Here is a 19,233-nt window from a genome sequence, read left to right on the forward strand (position 1 = left end):
GGCGAGGACGCTGCCCGATGGGGTGAGCGGGCCGGACAGACGCAAGAGCCCCGGCCGCAGGGGAAGCGGCGCCTGCCAGCGCGGGCGGAGTCGGAAGCACGACAGCACGGGGCGCTGGGGCGGCGCTGCCGGCGGCGGGAGGAGCTCGGCGCTGGCTGCCGCGCTGGGGTCGCGGCGCAGGGACGGAGCCGGGCAGCGCCGGCCCCGCAGCAGCCGCAGCACCAGGAGGAGGAGGAGGAGGCGCCGCCGCCACCACCACCACCACCGGGCGCGGGCAGCCCATGAGCCCCGGGCCGCGGAGCCGCCGCCGCTGCTGCTGCGGGTGAATGAACCTGTCCCGGCCGGCAGCGGCGGCTTCGTCTCGGGCTGCGGCACCGGCCTCGCCGCGCGCGCAAGATGGACGGGTTCGCCGGGAGTTTGGGTGAGCGACGGGATGGGATTGGGGCTGCGGAGGGGAAGGGGAACGAGGAGGGAGGGAGGAATGGGGGGGGGGGGGCGATGCCGTCGCGAAATCTGTTCAGCTTCAAACCATCTGTTGCGAGCGCTCCGGCTGCACTTGGCTCCTTTGTTCTTCCCTCGCCTGGGCCGTGCGGTTTGGGTGAAGTTGTGATTGTGCCTTCGTTACTGTTTGCTTTCCGTGCGATTGTTTTATATCCTCCTCCCGCATCCCCGTGTTGCTCGCGGAGCCCCCCTGGCTCCTTGGGTGCCGTGCTCCGCTGCTGTGCTCGGGAGTACTCGGTGCCTTCTCCCGGTGTTCCCAGAAAGCGGCCGGGCTGCGGTCTCTTCGGTTCCGCGGAGGCTGCGGCAGGTTGGCAGCGGCTTCTTTGGAGGGAAAAGCAGCCCGCTCCGCGAACGGTGCGGAGGGCAGGTTGCACCTCGTGAGAAGTCGTCCTGATTCAAAGTGTGAGCTAAAAACGCCTCCAAACGCCAGGGTTATAGAGCGTGGACATTCCTGGGTGCTTCTTGGAAGTTCCAAGGGCACCGTGGGGCTGAGTGTTTGCTCCGTGCTGACACTGCTTGTGGTCCTACCTGCTTGTGCTCTCCTGCGCCTTCTCTTTGCTTTCAGCCCCCCTCCGCCTCTTGCGGAGGAATAAATCTCTGCCTCCCCAGATCAGATTAATTTGTTTTTTTTTTTTTACGGCGCTCCTGTGAGATCCGCAATAATAGCGAACAGGTCTCCCGTTTTCTGGAAAAACTGATTCATTTAAGCCCTCCGGAGCGTGTCCCGAACCTTTCAGGTTTGGAAATGGCAACTCCTGCGTTTTGGGCGCCGGTCCAAGCCAAACTGGTGCACCGTAATTTAACAGTGCACGTTGGTAGGCTGGCTCTTTGCCTGATGCTCTCTCCTCGCTCAAGTTAACTGCCGTGGTCGTTTTATAGCCGAGGAGGATCAAAAAGCGACAGGCGGAGGAGCGGTGCGGGTGCTGTGCCTGTGGGTGACACACGTAAATGATGCAGATATGTCCGGTTAATATTTATGCGCGTCGTTACCCAGCGGTGGAGCTGATCACCATATCAAAAGGCACCGATGTCGCTGTAACTCATGGAGTATTGGCCCCACTGATGCTGGTAGTTAGAAATAACCGTTTTCTGTTGGAAACAGACACACACACACACACACACCCCTTATTTTGCAGCGCTAAAGCATCGTTTTCCTGGAAGTTGGGTGCAGGCTGGCTGGAGGGGTGATGGGCTCCATCTGCACCTTCGTTTGTTTCACTGTCTGGTCAGGAAGGTGCTGTGATTTTATTGGGGTGTAATGAGGCTTAAACCCGGCTCAGTCTGTACGACTGTGTGTCATGATGTAGGCTGTCAGTTGCCCTGTGATTTTGCTGCTGTTGTAGTGAGCAGGGTGCTTGGTTGGATGTGGGCTGAGGAGGGGCCGTTCCCAGAACCCTTAGTTTAAAGTGCAAAACTCTACGTGGCTGCCTTGTTTTCAGGTTTGGATCGTACTACGTAGCCCTCTCCTGTCGTTCTAATCCCTCGTTGCTTGCTCTAGCCGCTAACGAGCGTGTAGGGTACACAAAGATGTGTGAATTGTTCTTGATGGGCTTTTCTTCAACATCTCTAATTAAAATCAAATGGCCTGAGTTTAATCAGCTGCCTGGAAAATGGCTTTTAGGAAGGCCATAAATTAATGTAATTTTGACTGAAACGTAAAGATTAATTAAGAATTATTGGTGGCAGAACTGTGCTGTCGATGTATGTGCGTGCTCACGCGGTCAGGCGAGCTTATTTGAGAGCAAGTTGTCCTTTTAATGCCTCCTCCTGGCATTATCTGGAAGGCAAACTGTTATTACAGATTGTGCCCTCCAGCACAGGCAGAAATACCTCCTTACGTGTCTCGCAGTTGAAAATGCACAGCTGTTTTCTTCTGGCTCCCACTTGGCAATTTTCATGAGAATAAACAGATGAAAGAAACCATTTTAGATGTAATTTAGAAAATGGGTTTGGTTATTGGTTTAGTAAATGCTTATGTAGCGCTCGGTTTAAGAGTATACAGTTACTGTGTACAGTAAGGAGAAATAATCTGTGTTCTGAGTTAGCTGAAGTGGGTATTGGTTTACTCTCTTGATAAAGCACTTGAGTTATTTCACATTTGCTGGGGCTTTGGTACCTTTTGAACATAACCAGCAGCAAAGTGGTTGTCGGATCCCGTTTATTGTCTCAAATAGGACGCTCACACTGCACATCTGACCATTTGCAACGGGTCAGAGGGCTCGGTGGGTTTTGGCCATCCGCTTTTTCAGCTGCATCCCTTGCAGTGGAGGAATGTGCTTCTGAGTGGGAATAAGAAGCCCGCGAACATGGCGTGAGGGCTGGGCTGCTGCTTTGTGCCCTCACCGGGACAAGAGCACAGCATGGGTATGTGCTCTGACTCAGCAAAGTTCTCTCTTAGGTGCCACTCAAAGCAACCCACAGATGGTGTCTTTAGGGGAAAGCCCTGTTAGTGCCATCAAAGGAAGCGAGGAGAGTTCTGCCAAAAAAAGGCGGACAAAGCAGAGAGCCCATGTGGGAAATAGGACAGTGGGGGTCACCCTGCTTTAGCCCCCTCTGCCCTTCGTGCTGCGCTACTGCCCTGTGTCCCTTCCATTCTTGCACTGGTGCCCGTGAGCCCATAGGGAGCTGTAGAAGGCTGCCAGTTTTGTGGCCATCAATAACTTTGATTTTTGTGTATCACCGTGGATTATGTCCACTGCTTGTAGCCGCCTCATTGTTTTCCCTTCTGAGACAGCTTCTGCTAGTCGAGCTCTGTGACAGTAACTTATTGTAAAGAAAGATGTGGAAGCATTCATCACACCGTGTTAGACAAATAGCTGCAGCTGGTTGCGTGCTTGTCACCAGCAAATGGCAGCGATGTGGTGTAAAGCGTTTCAACAGCATCTCTCCAGCGATGAGGGCCGGGGCAGTATTTCCACAGAGGAATCAAACCCAGTCCTCTCATGAAGGCTCAATCAGGGGGAATAATTTAGGGTTTTTCTTTAAAGAGTATTTGAGCTTGTGCATTTTTATAGAGAAACAGAAGGCAAAGGAGAGGTGTAATGACTAAGTGGAGGCCAGCTTTTGCTCTTCTCTGTTGTAGGAGGGAGAACAGGAAAAATAGCAAGGTTCATTTTATGTAGTCTCTATATATTGTTCCGTCACTGTACACGTAAGCTGGTAACTGCTGTATATGCCCTAGCTACGTACTGGAGGGGTGGCATGTAGGTCGGTTCCTAATTCCCCCCGCTGCCATTTCTTCTAGTGGGTACTGTATGAAAGCTGTTGGAACACATTCCTGCCTTGCAGGTTGGTCAGGCAGGGGTGAATGTGCTGCTCCTCTGCACTGGGAGAGCCACCAGCGTGTCTGGATCCCGTGGCTTTGCTAGGACCCAGGAAGTGATGTGAGGCAGGTACGCTGAGAGCTCGAGCAGAGAGCCCTTGAGCTCGGAGCCTGGGGAGTGTGCGTGCATCGTGATTCATCTCTGGCTGGGCTCGGTACGGAGCTGAAGGAGAGTGTGGAATGAGTGGTGGTGACAGCTTGGGGGTGTGTGTGTGTTGCTTTATTTGGGCTAGGACATGCAGTTTGGTGGTTGCCCATCTAGACTGTGCAAGCGGCCGTGGTGCTGCAGTGCAACTGCTCACAGCTACAGCGAGTTCACCTTCATTCCCAGCGCCCTGCCCGTGGGATTGCTGCGCGATGCCGAAGAGCTTTGGCAGGACATCAGTCTGTCCTGCCCCAGGAGGATGGCCTCGGGTGCGCCAGCGGTGATTCAGCCGGAGCGGTGAGAACAGGCTCTCTGCTTTAGGAACCAGTGGTGGGCCAGCTTTTGCTAGAAGGGTCTCTAGTTGATGGGCAGCGAGGGGGAACGTTTTGCTCTGTAGCCAGCCGGGAAGCAAAGGATGGTGTGTTTAAAGAAGGGCCCTTTCTCTGCACAGGGCAGTTGCCAGTATTTGGCCTGGTTGTGAGTAACATGCTGGCTTTTAAAAGCAAAAGAAGAAATGGAATCCCAAACACAGGAGTCTCCATTAGAAAGACTCTCTCCTCTCGCCTTCAGAAAGGCTTTGAATGCCTGGGATGCTGGGAAGAATTTTTGGCCTCACAGTGTGGTTTTCATACTCTTTAACTGAATCACTTTTGATAGGAGGACTGTAGTTACCTGACAGGATTCTCTCTTGCCTGAAGAGGCTAGTCTGGAAGGATATTTCTGTGCTTTCTATGGTGCAGGGTGTAAAGATACGATAGAAGGAAAAGATTGGTCAAGAGCAGTGCTCTTAGGAGCATTATATGGGTGATTGCACAGCTCATAACAACTCGCTAAACAGGGAAATCTGTAAATCACTCCTTGCCCTTCAGAGTAGCTGCTTCCCTTCTTCGTGTTGTTTCTGTGAGCTGTGGAGGTTTATTTTCCCCTTCTCTCTTTAGGCCCTTGCTAAATCTAATCTTTATGAATGCAGTTTTAAGGCCAAGACTGTAGTTCCTGTTTTGCTCCCGCCTAATGCAATAGGAAGGGGGTTAGAGGGTGATTAGTCTTCTAAGAACATGGCATGTAGGATGACAGCACAAGTGTCTCTGCGCTTGCTGGTGTTGGGCATTTCAAACAGGGACGTTCTTCTGTTTAAAGAGATGAGACTCCCCCGATAAACAACCTTTAATCTGCTTTACTGAGGGCAGGAAATCTTGCTTGCGAAGCAGGGCTCTGGGTTGCCAGGCTTGTCTTTCCCTGGGCGCTGCAGGACGGGTACCTGGGCACCGTGTGGTGATGTGCGAGCTCTTCTGAGAGGGTTGAGTCATCTTCACGGGTGGGATGTGAGGAGAGACACCAGAGTCAGTAAGGCCTGAGCTTGTGGCTGAGTCTTGGAACATACAAAATGTTTTCCTCTTCTGGTTTTGCTGTTTCTATTTTTCATCGTGGTTTTTGTTCTTCCTCCTTCCTGTTCCCCTTTGCTAATTACTTCTGTTCAATATTTGTGTTTCTTTTTGCCCCGTGCTGTACGTATTCGTGCTGCATACCTTCAGTGAGTATATTACAGTCAGCTTTCTGCCCTGAGACTTCTTGCTGGGTTGGCTGAACTAGTTGTTTATTATTGTTTGTATTGTTTTGCCTCTCAGTGGGTCGCCTCTATGCGCATCCTCAACAGTTTCTGCTAAATATAGCCGTGTCTTTATGTTCTTCAACTGCTTGTTTCTCATCTACTGCTCTGACTTTTGGATGGCTGTGCAGCTCTGCTTTGCACAGCAGCGCTGTTCATCAGGAAAGACAGCTGCTTTTTCAGCAAGGGTTGGAGCGTCCAGGTTCTTTCTTTGGCTGGTGGTCCACGCCGCCTTTGCGCCCCACCTCACAATGTGCTTTGCATGCTCTTGCAGCTTTCAGGCAAGATAATTTTCAGTGCAGATCTGCTTTACTGTAGTATTCGTAGTAGTTCCATGTTTAAATACGTTTCTTTAGCTCTCTGGAGCTGTTTGCACATGTAGGTGACTCTTACTCATAACAGAAGTTCAATGGAACGGGCAAGAGTGGAAGCAGCATGGCTGTGTTCTATGAACAGCTATATATGCTGGAGAGGTACAGCCACCTTGGGTTTCAGATGGATTCAATGAAGGAAAACCACTCCCTGTTGGCTTTTGCATGAAGTCAGTCTTGCTTCGATGAGACCCAGCCCGTAGCTGTGAGTGCAGTGCTCCAGCCTGGAGCTGGTTCCCACTTCTCCTGCCAGTTCCTTTGGGCTTACAAAAAAGAGGGGAAGTGGAGGGGCCCTGTTTTGTGTTGGAATGGGGTTTGGGGTCGTGTAAACAGTTTTAATGCATCGAGCTCGGTTGGCAAGCTGTTGTAATCCCCTGGGAAAATTGGGAGACTGGAGCCCAGTGGATAAATCACAGTCACAAAAGCTTCTAAGCCCCAGATTTAGTTCTCTAAAGGGATGCTTTAAATTACTTAGGCCTAGAAATGCGGTCTAATTAAAGTAAGGGCTTTTGCATAAGAACCTCATAATTATAAAGACCAGAGTTGGATTTCTTTCTTTTGAGTTGAGGGCACAAAGGCAAGAAAGAAGCTTCTCTTGTTAATAGCTTTTATTTGCTGTCCAACCCCAAGAGGGGATGATGTTGCCACCGGTTCATGGCATTATGACATAGAAATAGCGTACAAATGCTTCGTGTCACTCAGGGGCTGAGGTGAGCAAGCCCTCGCATGTGTAACTATACTTGTAATCCCAAATGTACAAGATGAACGGTAGAGCCATCGCTTTGCTCGTGTTTTGCTGTATGTTTCGTTTCCCCCTCTTCAGAGAACACGTCAGGGTTCTGATGAGGTTTGCACCCATCACCGTGCAGAGCAGCAGCAGCAGGAGGGGGGCTTCAGTTTGTTTCCTTCCCCCTTCTTCACGGTCACCAGCAGCCCATGCCGTGTTGTGAAGAGGCCCCGTTGCGTGCATTGTCTTTGGTTAATCAGACTCGTGAGTTTCATTGGCAAGCCCTGTTTAAAAGGGCAGAATGAAGCCCAGTCCTGCAGGTTTTGGAGAGTGGATGTCACCTCCCCGAACTAACTGGGGCTTACGGTATAGAGTCACAGCATCAGCCAGGCTGGAAAAGCCCTTGAAGCTCATCCAGTCCAACCCTTACCATTCCCAGCACTGCCAAGGCCACCCCTAACCTGTGGCACTGAGGCCTCATCTCCATGCTGTGTGAACACTTGCAGGGACGGTGCCTGCAGCCCTGCCCTGGGCAGCCTGTTCCAATGCCTGAGCACCCTCTGGGGCAGGAATTGTTCCTCAGCTCCATCTAAACCTGACCTGGGGCAGCTTGAGGCCGTTTCCTCTTGTCCCATCCCTTGTTCCTCAGGAGCAGAGCCCAGCCCCTCCTGGCTCCATCCTCCTGGCGGGCACTTGTAGGGAGCCATCAGGTCCCCACGAGCCTTCTCTTCTCCAGACTGAGCCCCCCAGGTCCCTCAGCCGTTGCCCATCACACTTGTGCTCCAGGCCCTGCACCAGCTCTGTTACTGTAGAATAAACATCTTGCAGTGCCTCTGGCTTTTATAACCAACAGACTTTGGAGTGGCTTTCAAGTGTAGATGTAACCCTTTGGGGAGGGCACGGCTGCCTGGGTTCCTTTCCAGCAGCAGTAGATACTGGCAACCTGACTGTGTGGAATGGAAGGAAAAGTGTTGCTGTTAGAGACTTTCTCGCACATCTCCGGATGGATGTCGCTGTGGTGAAATCACGCTTGGAGCCCGAGCGCTTCCGAGATGACTGCTGCAGATGTGCATGCATCTGGGCTTCCCTGGGAGCAAAGGCCAGTTTGGGTGTATTGCCGTGCATTACAGCAGTTCGGGGTTTCTCTGCGTGCTGTGTGATTGAACTGGGTTTCAGGAGAGCATTCCTGTAAACAGGCTTCTTGGTATTTCCAAGGGGTGGTGTGGAAGGGAGGAACCTCCGGCAGTAGGGGCCATCAATTAAAGTGCTGGAGCTGCAGGGTTCGGGGCCCTGGCAGTGCTCACAACTGCACAGCATCACTTAGCTCGTGTAAACAAGAGCTCTAACAAGGAGAAAATTACACCTTTGTTTAGCTGTGAAACCCTGCATTGAGCGGCTGTCCCTCCTCTTCCAACGTGGACTGTGCAAACGCCATCGGAGAGATGGAACAGGAAACCGGTGCTTTGTGTGGCTGGGGTGCTCGCTGCCTGAGCTCTGAATGTGTCCGTGAAAGTCATGAGGCAGAGGGGACAGCAAGAGCAAGAAGTCCAAACTCTTTGCCTTCTTTTTCCCCATGGGATAAGCGTGAAAGAGCTCCAAGTCCCTCTTGGCAGGTTTGTAATAGCTGGAATAAGCCCTGCTTTGGGATGGTTTTAGACTCGTGTGCATTGGGATTGGTGGTGGGGATGACTGCTGCATGGCTGTTCCCTAAAACACTTAGCACGTGGCGTGGCCTTTCTCCATCAAAATGATGTGACATGTTTAATGTGAATGTTTAATAACCTGGGTTTGGGTTGGTTTTGCTGTATTGTCTATAACCTCTGACCGTAGTTACTTGATGGAAGGTGCTCAGAAGTGTTGGTTAGCATAGCTAAGGAGCAGTTAGGCTGTGACCATGCTAACAGTCTGCACAAAAGGCTGAATCCTTGCTACCTCTACCTCTATGGATGTGTCATTACCATGAATATGTAAGTTGCTTTTGGAGGTAGATACGGGGAAATGCTCAGTTTCTTTGAGTTCATTCTTCACACTGAAGAACTGGAGTAGTAAGGCCATTCATTTAGCCAGTACAGACTCGATGGTGATGCTCCTGATGTAAATGTGTGGGGTTTGTTTTTTTTTTTTAAGGTATTACTTTCTGTCTTAAAAATGCATGAGGGGAGATGCTCTTTCTGTCTGTTGACACTCCTAAATTGTTTTAACTTCCTTTTAATAGGCTGGGTATGCCAAACCACTGGAGCTTGGGCAGGTATTCAGCCTGAAGCTAAGAAATACCTGAGATCTTGTTCTGGGTTTGGTATGTGTGCGTGTTTGCCAGGCAGAGCTTCCTGGAGGGTATGTGCCTTTTCTGGAGCAGCCCTTTTGGGTTGTTTTCCTCTCGTTTCTCACCCCGCAGCAGAAGTCTGGTGTAGCTGGTGTGGCTGAGGACTCGGTTTCCGAGAGGTCAGGTTAGAGGGAATAGGAACTATAGCCTGTCTCATCCCGCTTCACAAAATAGGATGCTGGGATCTGGTCCCACGCACCGCACACCTGGCTGCCAGATCACCCCAGTGAAACAGCAGCAGACGTTTCCTCCAGTTGATCCACGTTTTCTGCATTTGCAGATCTTTAACCCAAAAGAAACTATTCTGCAGGGCACTGGTTGGTGTAGTGTGGTGGACTGGAGCGGCAGTGCCCAGTGGTGATGAGGGCAGATCCAGCAAGGCAGGGTAATAGAGGTGATTATGTACTTCCTTGTGACTTTGAGTTCTGTATGGTAGCATAATAAATTCTATTCCTAAAGCTGTGTTTCCTGACTCCAGTCAGCTCATGGGGCTGGCTTCTCCCAGTTTGCATTGTTGGCTTGGTTTAGGTAACGTGTTTAACTTTGATTTCTGCTTCGTATTTCAGTCCTGTTTGAGTTTTCAAATCCTGGGAGCATTCAGTCATTATCGGTGCTGTGAAGTTAATGGAAACTATAGCTATCAAGTGTTTAGTGGCTCTATCAACAAAGAGGGATTTGAGATCTACTCAGATTAGATTTCAGAAGGAAATGGCTTGTTTTCCTGTTGAACACAGAGGAAAATGGGTATTAGGTGTAGTAGTAGAAAACGGTGAATGATTCACATTCTTGAGCACTTCATCTGGTTTATGTGCTTCATTAGAAGTGATGCTCCAGCCTGGCACTGTTCTGTCCTGTTTGCTGGTGCAGCTAACCTGACTGGTGCTCGCCAACTGGGACCAGTACAGCTGGGTGACCGGGATGCTCTGGGGATCGTAATCCAAGGAGTGCAGCAGTGTGCCTTGGAGGAGCACAGATACAGAAATGAATAATCTCAGCTGCCTTGAGGTGAATGGTGTGTGTGTGTGTGTGTGTGTCTGTGTGTGTGTGTGAGAAGGCTGGAGCTGCTCTCCCTGTCCTGTAGTGGCTTTGGGAGGGGATGATGGCTGACCCCCACATGCAGTACTACAAATTGATATATGTTTTAATGGATCTCAAAGTGCAGAGAATATGGGTGATTTTTGTGTGAGATGAACAGCAGCCCTCAAGCTTTTCCATGCTACCTGGTTTAGATGCAAAGAGAACAGATCTCGGCTTGCAGTCTGGAAACTTACAAACTGATGTTTAGAACAACTGAGAACAGAAAAACAGTGCAGCCTTATTGGTGATGTGCAGATGCATACTGTAGGTTATTCTTTAATCATAGAACCCCAGCCTGGTTTGGGTTGGAAAGGACCTTAAAGCCCATCCAGCTCCAACCCCTACCACAGGCAGGGACCCCTTCCACTGGAGCAGCTTGCTCCAAGCCCCTGTGTCCAACCTGCCCTTGAACACTGCCAGGGATGGGGCAGCCACAGCTTCTCTGGGCACCCTCACAGGGAAGAGCTTCTGCCTAAGAGCTCATCTCAGTCTCCCCTCAGGCAGGTTAAAGCCATTCCCCTTGGCCTGTCCCTACAGGCCCTTGTCCCAAGCCCCTCTCCATGTTTCTTGTAGCCCCTTCAGGCACTGGAGCTGCTCTCAGGTCTCCCCTTCAGGAGCCTTTTCTCCAGGCTGCCCCAGCCCAGCTCTCTCAGCCTGGCTCCAGAGCAGAGCTGCTCCAGCCCTTGCAGCATCTCCATGGCCTCCTCCAGACCCTCTCCAACAGCTCCATGTCCCTCTTGTGCTGCTGGACCAGGGCTTCAGGGGGGGTCTCCCAGACAGAGGGGCAGGATCCCCATCTTTGCCCTGCTGGGCATCATTTTGGTGCTGCTGCCCTTGTCCTGGTCCAGGTCTCTGACTGTTCCTGCCTCCATGCGTGGATTCTGTTGTCCCCCACAGCAGCAGCTCGCTTGCCCTAAGCCTTACGAGTCTGGGATAAGGGCAGGGCAAACACAAAGAGGGGAGGTGAGTGATGTGTGCTGCTGAGATTGGAATCCCAGGTGGGGCTTGACTTACCTGATCAACCTCCCGGGGATATCTAAATCTGGTGGTTGGAAACTTGTGTGCCCTCTGATCCTGGTTCAGTTGTTGCCCTGCTCAGCCACACAGGGATGGCTGTAGGGCTTCACACCACCACGAGTTTGCTTCATCTGCATTTCCGTCGTGGCTGTTTACAGTAGACATTTCAGTTTCCTGTTCCTATAGCTGAGCAAAAGGGCTCGCACCTGGCTGCCGGTGCCGTGCGCTGATGGTGATGTTTGCTCTTTCCTCTTCATAGACCACAAAGGGATGTTTTGTCAAAGCCACAGAAAGAATGGCAAGGGGCATCGCAAGAAAGCAAAAGGGGACGGACAAGAAACAGGCCTAGCATGTCTGCAGCATGAAGCTGGTGCTGACTGTGGTGCGTGGATTTGGGTTTAAGGGTCACTTACGTCTGCCTTTCAGCTGTGTGTGTGTGTGTGTGTGTGAGCCCAGACCCTGGTGTGTGTGTGTGTAAAGGGACTCAGTTCTGGCTATTTTTAGTGCATAACTGAGCATTTCAAGGGCTGCCATTACAGTTTTGCTCAGGACCTGGTGATATCGTCCATTTACAGCATCATTTGATTACAACAGGGCTTTTTGACTTGTACAAAACACTGCATGGAAGCATTGCACAGTGCTCCTGTAGTCTCATTAAAGTATATATGCGTTCTTCGGTTGAAACGTTGCAGTTGCATTATACAGCCCTGCTTTCAGGTACTACTTCTATGTGTGATTAATATGGATTGCAGTTTCTCTTCCATGTCCCTGGGTTTTGATTATCTTACGCACTGCAGTACGTGTTTGGGTTTGCAAAGCTTTAAGCTAACTTTGAAGTCGCTTTTTTCCCCTTTGCCATAATGCTGTGTACAAGTCTTTTGCAGATAATGTATGGTTTAAAACCCACATAGCACCAAAGCTCAACTCCTGGGCATATAAAAGAAGATGGAAATCTTTACCAGAAAGAAGCGACTTGCTTAAGATGCGCAAGAAGCTCTATTTTGGCAAAGAGCTCCTCTGTACTACTATCATATGGTCTTTGTGGATGTATTTGTAGAAGGAAAAGGGGTAGGGTTGGCCTGTTTGCTCTTAACTCTTCTTCATCAGCTTAATTACACTGGGCTGTTACAGACTCCTGAGTGGCAGCACAGGCAGAACAGCCCTGGGGACTGGCTTCTGCTTTTGATCTGCATCGTTCTCCTTTGGGAAGTAGGAGTGCAGAAATAACCATTCTGCAGTGACTTTTGTCATCTGCATTGCTGGCTTTGATGTGTGTGTGTGTGTTAATGTCCTCTCTCCTGTGCAGTGCATAGTATGTGCTGTAGCTGAGCTCCATGAGCCTTAAACCACATGCTACCCATGGGCACCATCGTGCTGGGAGGCGGAGCTGGGTCCCCGCTGGGGTTTGGTGTAGCTCATCCAGGGGGAAAGCCCTTGAGGAGTTGCTCACAATGGATGGAAACCATCCTGTGCCTTCCTCTTGTGTTCGGCTGCTATAACACGTGCTCCTCGCTGTGAACTCGTGTGTCCAACACCACATAATGCTGCCCTCCCCTCCATATTATCTGTAGGGATGCTGTGTTGTGGGGCGGGGTGTGTTACATATCTGCCCCTTGGGTAGTGTTTTCTGCTTCTTGCTGTCTGCCATTTAAGTTACTTTTGGTTCCTGAAAACCCATTGAGGTGGGTCCCGAGTGTTTCTGCTGTAGCTGCAAGGCTGCATGCTCATCCTGCGGCAGGAGGCAGGGAAGGTGATGACCATCCCTGTCCGATGGCAGAGGGAGATGGTGCTGTGGTCTTCCTGCACGGTGCTGCTGTGCTAGGGGCAATGGTGGAGGTGATGTGCTCTTTACATTGCTTTTTATGCAGTAAAATACAGAAACTGGAAAGGGGGAGGCTTTCCTGTCTCTGACTGATTCCTTGTGGATCCCTTAGCCCCAGCCAGTGGCTGCACTCCTGTTGGTGGCTTTGGGATCAACAAGATTTGGTTTGGGATCCCTGACAGCGTGTCCCCAGCCTCATGGTGATGACAGAACGAAGGCACCTCAAGCCTGGGAGTCGCTGTGGCACGCGTGCAAGCAGCAGGGCTGGCATAGCCCTGCTCTGCTAACAGCTGTGTTTGTCCAAATCTAGAGGTGCACAGTGTGCACCCTGTGTTCTCCCATTGTGCTCTTGGTTGCCATGGGCTATTTTATGTTGTGTGAGTCCTTTTGTAACCTGTGTCCTCCTTGGGCACTGCCTGGGAACGGTTTCAGCGTTGCAGAAGGCATTGTCTCTCCTGAGGCAGCTGTCAGGATAGGGTTCGGCCGTTTCACTTCTGTGCTGTGCATTCTCCAAATGGAAGACTGCAGCACGACGATGCTCTGGGAGCTTGATGTGTTGCTGGGGCATGTCCTGGGAGCTTAGAGCAGGAGGGTGCTGCTTGGTCAGTCCAACAAGCACCTCTGGTTCTTGTCTGACAAGAGCCATCCTTTTTACAGCTTAGATAGAGGTGGTAGCTGCCATATGGCTTTCTTCCTTCCCCCTTGCCTTTAAGTTTGCATGTGTGCTTATGTACTGACAGCACCAGGAGGACCATTTCCACGCTGGTGTTAACACTGATGGTAGGTAAGTTTCTGTTTGTTGTTGGGCACAGTGTGTGTGCGCTCATGGTTTAGTGAATTAGGAAAATGCTTTGGGGATGTTTGTGAAGTGGGCTCCATGAGTTCCCACAGGCTCTTGCATGTGGTGGGTCAGTTTTGGCCTCTTTGCCTTGCAGAGTGGTTCATGCATTTTAACTGTGGAAATAGGCCACAGCTTGGATTTGCAGAACAGAGCTGTGCTTGCTTGATGTAGAGCATGTGGTGGTGAGTTTTGACACTCTCGGGTGCGTTCCACTTCTGCTCATCACCGTGCTTTGGTTTTGTCTGACGTGTCTCTTTTCTCCAAGGGCTTTTACTGCAGCCATCACCCACCTACGACAGGAAGCCCAGGAGGAAGCAGAGCATCAGATCCGCTCTCTTACAGATGATGTTTCTGTTCTGTGGTGCTCAAGTGAATGATTCCTTGCCTGTTTCACATGCGGGGTGTGTATATTGTGTCTGCTCTATCACTGAGGGAGTTCTTTGAACCCACACGCATCAACACAACTAGTAGGAAACTTCTCTTTGGTTGTACTTGAGTGCTTTCTGGTGCTGCTGCTGGTTTAGGAAGTGACCTGTAGTAGCCATATAGCCTAGATGTAATTGCAATGGGATAGTGCAGCTCTGCTGCTAGATGGCATGCTCTTGTTGTTGCTGTGTGTCATCTTGTGCGGTCGTACTGTGTTTCTCTTTCTGCTCCCTTTTGAGTAAACCTTAAAGAGGAGCTGTGTGTTGAGCTGTGAGTTCAGCTGCTTTCTACCTCCCAGCTCGGTTTTGGTTTGTAGTCCTTTGGCAGCTGTTAAATATCCTGCCTCAGTAACTGCAGCTGCATTTTCACAGTAAGGTAAGAGAGATGCAGCTTTAGGTTATAGAATCCCAGACTGGTCTGGGTTGGAAAGGACCCTAAAGCTCATCCAGTTACAACCTCTTCCCCAGGCAGGGACCCCTTCCACTAGAGCAGCTTGCTCCAAGCCCCTGTGGCCAACCTGGCCTTGAGCACTGCCAGCAATGGGGCAGCCACAGCTTCTCTGGGCACCCTGTGCCAGCACCTCAGCACCCTCCCAGGGAAGAGCTTCTGCCTTAGATCCAACCTGAACTTGCTCTGTTTCAGTCTGAACCCATCACCCCTTGTCCTGTCGCTGCAGTCCCTGATGAAGAGCCCCTCTCCAGCATCCTTGTAGCCCCCTTCAGACCCTGGAAGCTGCTCTGAGGTCTCCACGCAGCTTCTCTTCTCCAGGCTGAGCAGCCCCAATGTTCTCAGCCTGTCTCCATATGGGAGGTGCTGCAGCCCCTGAGCATCCTCATGGCCTCCTCTGTGCTTGCTACAACAGCTCCAAGTCCTTCTTATGTTGGTAACACCAGCACTGCACACAGTGCTGCAAGTGGGGTATCATTATAGTTAGTGGTGTCTTCACTGTTCCTGTATCTGTGGTCTCTTGGAACTCTTGCTTCAGCCATGGTTTGTAGGAATCCTCTGGTGCTGTCACCCTCCTGTCCTGGGCAGGATCTTGATCCCCATGGGCAGTGCCTGAATCATGCTTCAGGTCCTTACTAGTTTTTGTTTGCCTATTCTTTATGATAAAGCACTAGGATATCTGAAGGTAGCTCAGGACAATCAGTGCAGTTCTTAACTATCCATGTCGATTGGTGTTTTCCTTGCGTTTTGGTACTATTACTTTTCATTTGCTTCTTCCTCACACAGTTATAACAGTGTTTCAAAAGTCTGTGTTGTAGGAAATAATAACTGTACCCGTAACAATAGAGCCTCTGTTTTTAAGTTCTATCAGAACATCACACAGGGGCCTTGCGTGCCCTATTAACAACACAGATAACAGGCTTGAGAGACCTTTATCCTTCTTTTACTACTTCTGGGGGCTAAAAGTGTTTTTTTTTTTTTTAATTGATTATTCAGGAGTCATGTGAAGTATAAATAGGTCTTTCGGAGCCTTGTGGCATTTAGGACTTTCTAAGCTTGCCCCAGTGACTTCCAAATGGTCAGCGAGTAAAGAGCTTCTTCATGTGCCTTAGTGAATTGCTAGCTGGTTGTGCTTGCAGAACGGGGTTTTCTTTACGCAATGTAAGAAAGAAGAGTTCTGTGGCACGTCCTTTGTACAGCAAATGTGAACAGGAATGAGATCTGAACGTTCTAAACCCATCCATTTTAGCCGATGCTGTAACTATATCTGCTTGCAGAGGAATCGGCTTGATCTCCCAAAAAAGCAGCATCTTTGTGGAAAAGTGCAGCTCAAGTGAAATAGCTTCTGCAGTACAGAACCTCCTGCCCAGGGCTATTTCTGCAGTACCACGAGGAAAGAGGCCAGGATTAGATGGGAGCAAAACAGGAGGTGCGGTTGCCCAGTGTATGCTTCCACCAAAGAAACGGTGTTTCTTCAGGGGAAATGCGAGGCAAAAGGCAGCACCGTGTCTCTAGGTAAACACTTAAACCTTAATTAATATATGGCATTAACCCGGGTAAAAATGAAGGTGCATGGAGGAGAGGGTGTGCTGGGAGCTGTTCCAGACCGCTGTCAATGCGTTCCTGAGGGGAGGTGGCAGAGGTGGCTTTTCTCCACTTGAAGAAGTAAAGATTAACTGTGGAAATACCACCCGTTATTCCAGGTGAGATCCACGCCGGCCTTTCCTGCAGAGCAGAACTGGTTACCAAAGTGAGGTTTTTAATACATGGTAGTTCTTTGTGCTATGCAAATAGTGCGCAGTCTGTCTTCAGAGCCTGGGTCGCCACAGGCGATTGCAGTAAGCAGCATGTGTTGAAAGATCAGATGATGCATTGCACAAAAATCTCAAGTGTTGTTGACTGACACAACCTTGTGATACAGCGAGCTTCTTCATGGAGCAGTTTCTCTGCATCACTGCTGCTCCAACAGCTCCGTATGCTGAGGATGCCAGCACTGCACGCAGTGCTGTAAGTGAGGTCCCAGCAGAGCAGAGGGGCAGCCTCACCTCCCTGACCTGCTGCTCATGCTGCTGTTGATGCAGCCCAGCACACATTGAAGGGGCTCATGTTCAGTTTCTCATTGACCAGCATGCCCAAGCCCTTCTCCTCAGGCTGCTCTGAGTAGTGAATGTCTCAGAGCACAGTGTTTTGGCCAGCAAAATGAGGAACCTTCTGAATTTCCCCCCTCTTTTTCCATTCTTTTCTTGTGATTTTTTTTTTGGTTCTCACATGGATCAATGCACCATGCCAGTAACTGTGCAGCTCATGCAAAACCCCTTATGATGGAGGCTATGTTTTCCAGATGACATTAGTGGTTGGGTGCCTGCTCTGCAGTGTCTCTCCACCTCGACTTCCTACATACAGACCTTTTAGTGCTAAGCTCTCCAGTATTTTAACTTGTGAAGTTGCTTTCACCCAAGCCTGGTCACCGCAGTCTCCTTGCTTTGACTGTGGACTCCTTGTTTCCAAATGCTCACAGCTTAAAGCAGCATGGAGTGAGTGAATGTGTATAATGCTGGAGAAGCCTGTTTTCTCCTATCTCCCTTCCTTTTCCCCCCAGGCTATCAGTGAGAACAAAACTCTTCAGAAGAGCTGTTTTCAAATGAAAACAGCGTTTTCAAGAGAGGAGATGAGGTGTGTCCTTGGACTTACAGGAAGCTGGAAGATAAGGGGGTGTGAGAGCCAGCTTATTCCTGGCTCCCATCGAGTCTCCAGGTTCTGCTGGCACCTAAACCTTTCAGCAGCGTGGGTTCCTCTTGTTTCTACCTGCAGGCAGCCTGAGCTATGGCCGGGTTCCAGTCTGCGCAGTGAACTCCAGTGACTGTGCCCCTGTGCTGGGCACTGGTGAGCCTGCACTGGGGGGGTTCAGTCTGGAGAAGAGAAGGCTCAGGGGGGACCTGATCACTCCCTACAACTGCCTGAGAGGAGGATGGAGCCAGGAGGGGCTGGGCTCTGCTCCCGAGGAGCAAGGGATGGGACAAGAGGAACCGGCCTCAAGCTGCCCCAGGGCAGGTTTAGATGGAGCTGAGGAACAATTCCTGCCCCAGAGGGTGCTCAGGCATTGGAACAGGCTGCCCAGGGCAGGGCTGCAGGCACCGTCCTTGGAAGTATTCAGAAAACATATAGATGTGGCACTTGGGGACATGGGTCAGTGGTGGCCTTGGCAGCGCTGGGAATGGTTGGGCTGGATGAGCTTAAAGGGCTTTTCCAGCCTGGTTGACTCTGTGATAAAGTGAATGTGCGCTTTACACACAGAATCTTAAATAATGCTTATTAACAAAAAAGCAATAATTATTCCTATATTCTGTGTATAGAGCAGACTGGTTTCATATTCCTCAAAAAGGTGGAATACTGCTGTGCGCTCCCGAGTTAAACTCGGGCATGGGCATGACCCATCTCTTACCCTGTTCCCCTCAGCAGGCTCTCTGTGGTGAGCACTGCCTGCTAACATCAGTCAAAGTCATCACAGCAGGCTTCACTGAAGCCTTTTCACCGCGTGCACCCAGAGCCCAGCCAGCCATATCAGCTCTGCTTGCTGGGACTCTGTTGGTGAACAGCAGATGAATTTCTGTCCCAGTGCTCTCAGCTCCCAAACATGGCTCTCGGGGACGTTTATAGTGGAGGACAGTTTGTTGCAGGAAGTCTCTTTTCACTGGGCTGTTTATTACGGGTGTTTGTGGTGCCTTTGGTGCTAGGAGATGCTTCTCTGTGAGCACGTTTCTTCCCCAGTGTCTTTCATCCATCCTCCTGGCACCTGCATTGATGAGATCCCCCCTCGGTCTGGTCTCTCTGTGCTAACCAGGCCCAGCTCCCGCAATCTCTGCTCATTGAATTACACCTTCAGAGGAGGTTCTAGTGGGAATAAGCCAGCAGACAGCATCTTAAAAAGAGGATTTCCACTTCAGAACGACTGCCTTTTGTCCCAGTTGTTTGTTCCCCTGCAAGCCAAGTCATGCATCTGTGCTACCTGTGTCTGTTGAGCCACAAAAGGCCATCATCTGCTGTGTTTAAGGTAGCAGCTCTTTTGTAGAGATGTGTCAGAAAAGCTGTGTATCTGCATTTCTGGTTTCCTCTTCCTTTCCTTCCCCTTGCCCATGGGTTTTGACCTGGCATTTTGGAGCATTGGCTGACGAGGGCATGTCAGAAGACTGTAGAGTAGTATTTGCTATTCTTGCTTTTTGGCCGGCAGTGTGTTTTGGCTTGCTGGTCTATTACATTTGTAACCCTATACCATGCGTGCCCTCCTAGAATAGATCAGAGAATCACTGAAAAACGTAGGTTGGACCCGCTGGAGGTCATCTGGTCCAGCCCTGGAGCACCGGCCGTGTTACTCAGGGTCTTGCTCCAGCTGAGTTCTGCATGCCCAGGGAGGGAAAGGGCTTTCTATATTGAGTGTAGTGGTCAGAACATCACCCACAAAGGAACATTAGGTGGCAGAGATCTGAGTTGGTGTTAATGGAAGTGAATAAAAACTGGTTATTGCAAATGTGCATGTGATTTGGTTTTGTCCCAGCTGTTGGTTCAGTTAGTTTGAAGGTCGCAGTAAACCAGTGTGAAGCCCGGTCTCCA

At 50.4% G+C, this 19,233-nt stretch overlaps 1 protein-coding gene across 1 annotated transcript in view; it reads left to right on the forward strand.

Annotated features, from left to right (window-relative positions):
- Positions 1-270: 270 nt before the first annotated feature.
- The window catches only part of EML4 (EMAP like 4), a 124,992-nt gene continuing 106,029 nt past the window's right edge, over positions 271-19,233 (forward strand). Inside the window, exon 1 of the mRNA XM_062620919.1 lies at positions 271-421. Coding sequence (XP_062476903.1) covers positions 397-421 — 25 coding nt within the window. The 5' untranslated portion in view covers positions 271-396. The remainder of the gene's footprint in view (positions 422-19,233) is intronic.

The sequence above is a fragment of the Pezoporus occidentalis genome, unplaced genomic scaffold (assembly GCF_034315485.1).
Source record: "Pezoporus occidentalis ecotype Australia unplaced genomic scaffold, CSIRO_AGI_Poc_V1 ctg225, whole genome shotgun sequence".
In the NCBI taxonomy this organism is placed as follows: Eukaryota; Metazoa; Chordata; class Aves; order Psittaciformes; family Psittacidae; genus Pezoporus; species Pezoporus occidentalis.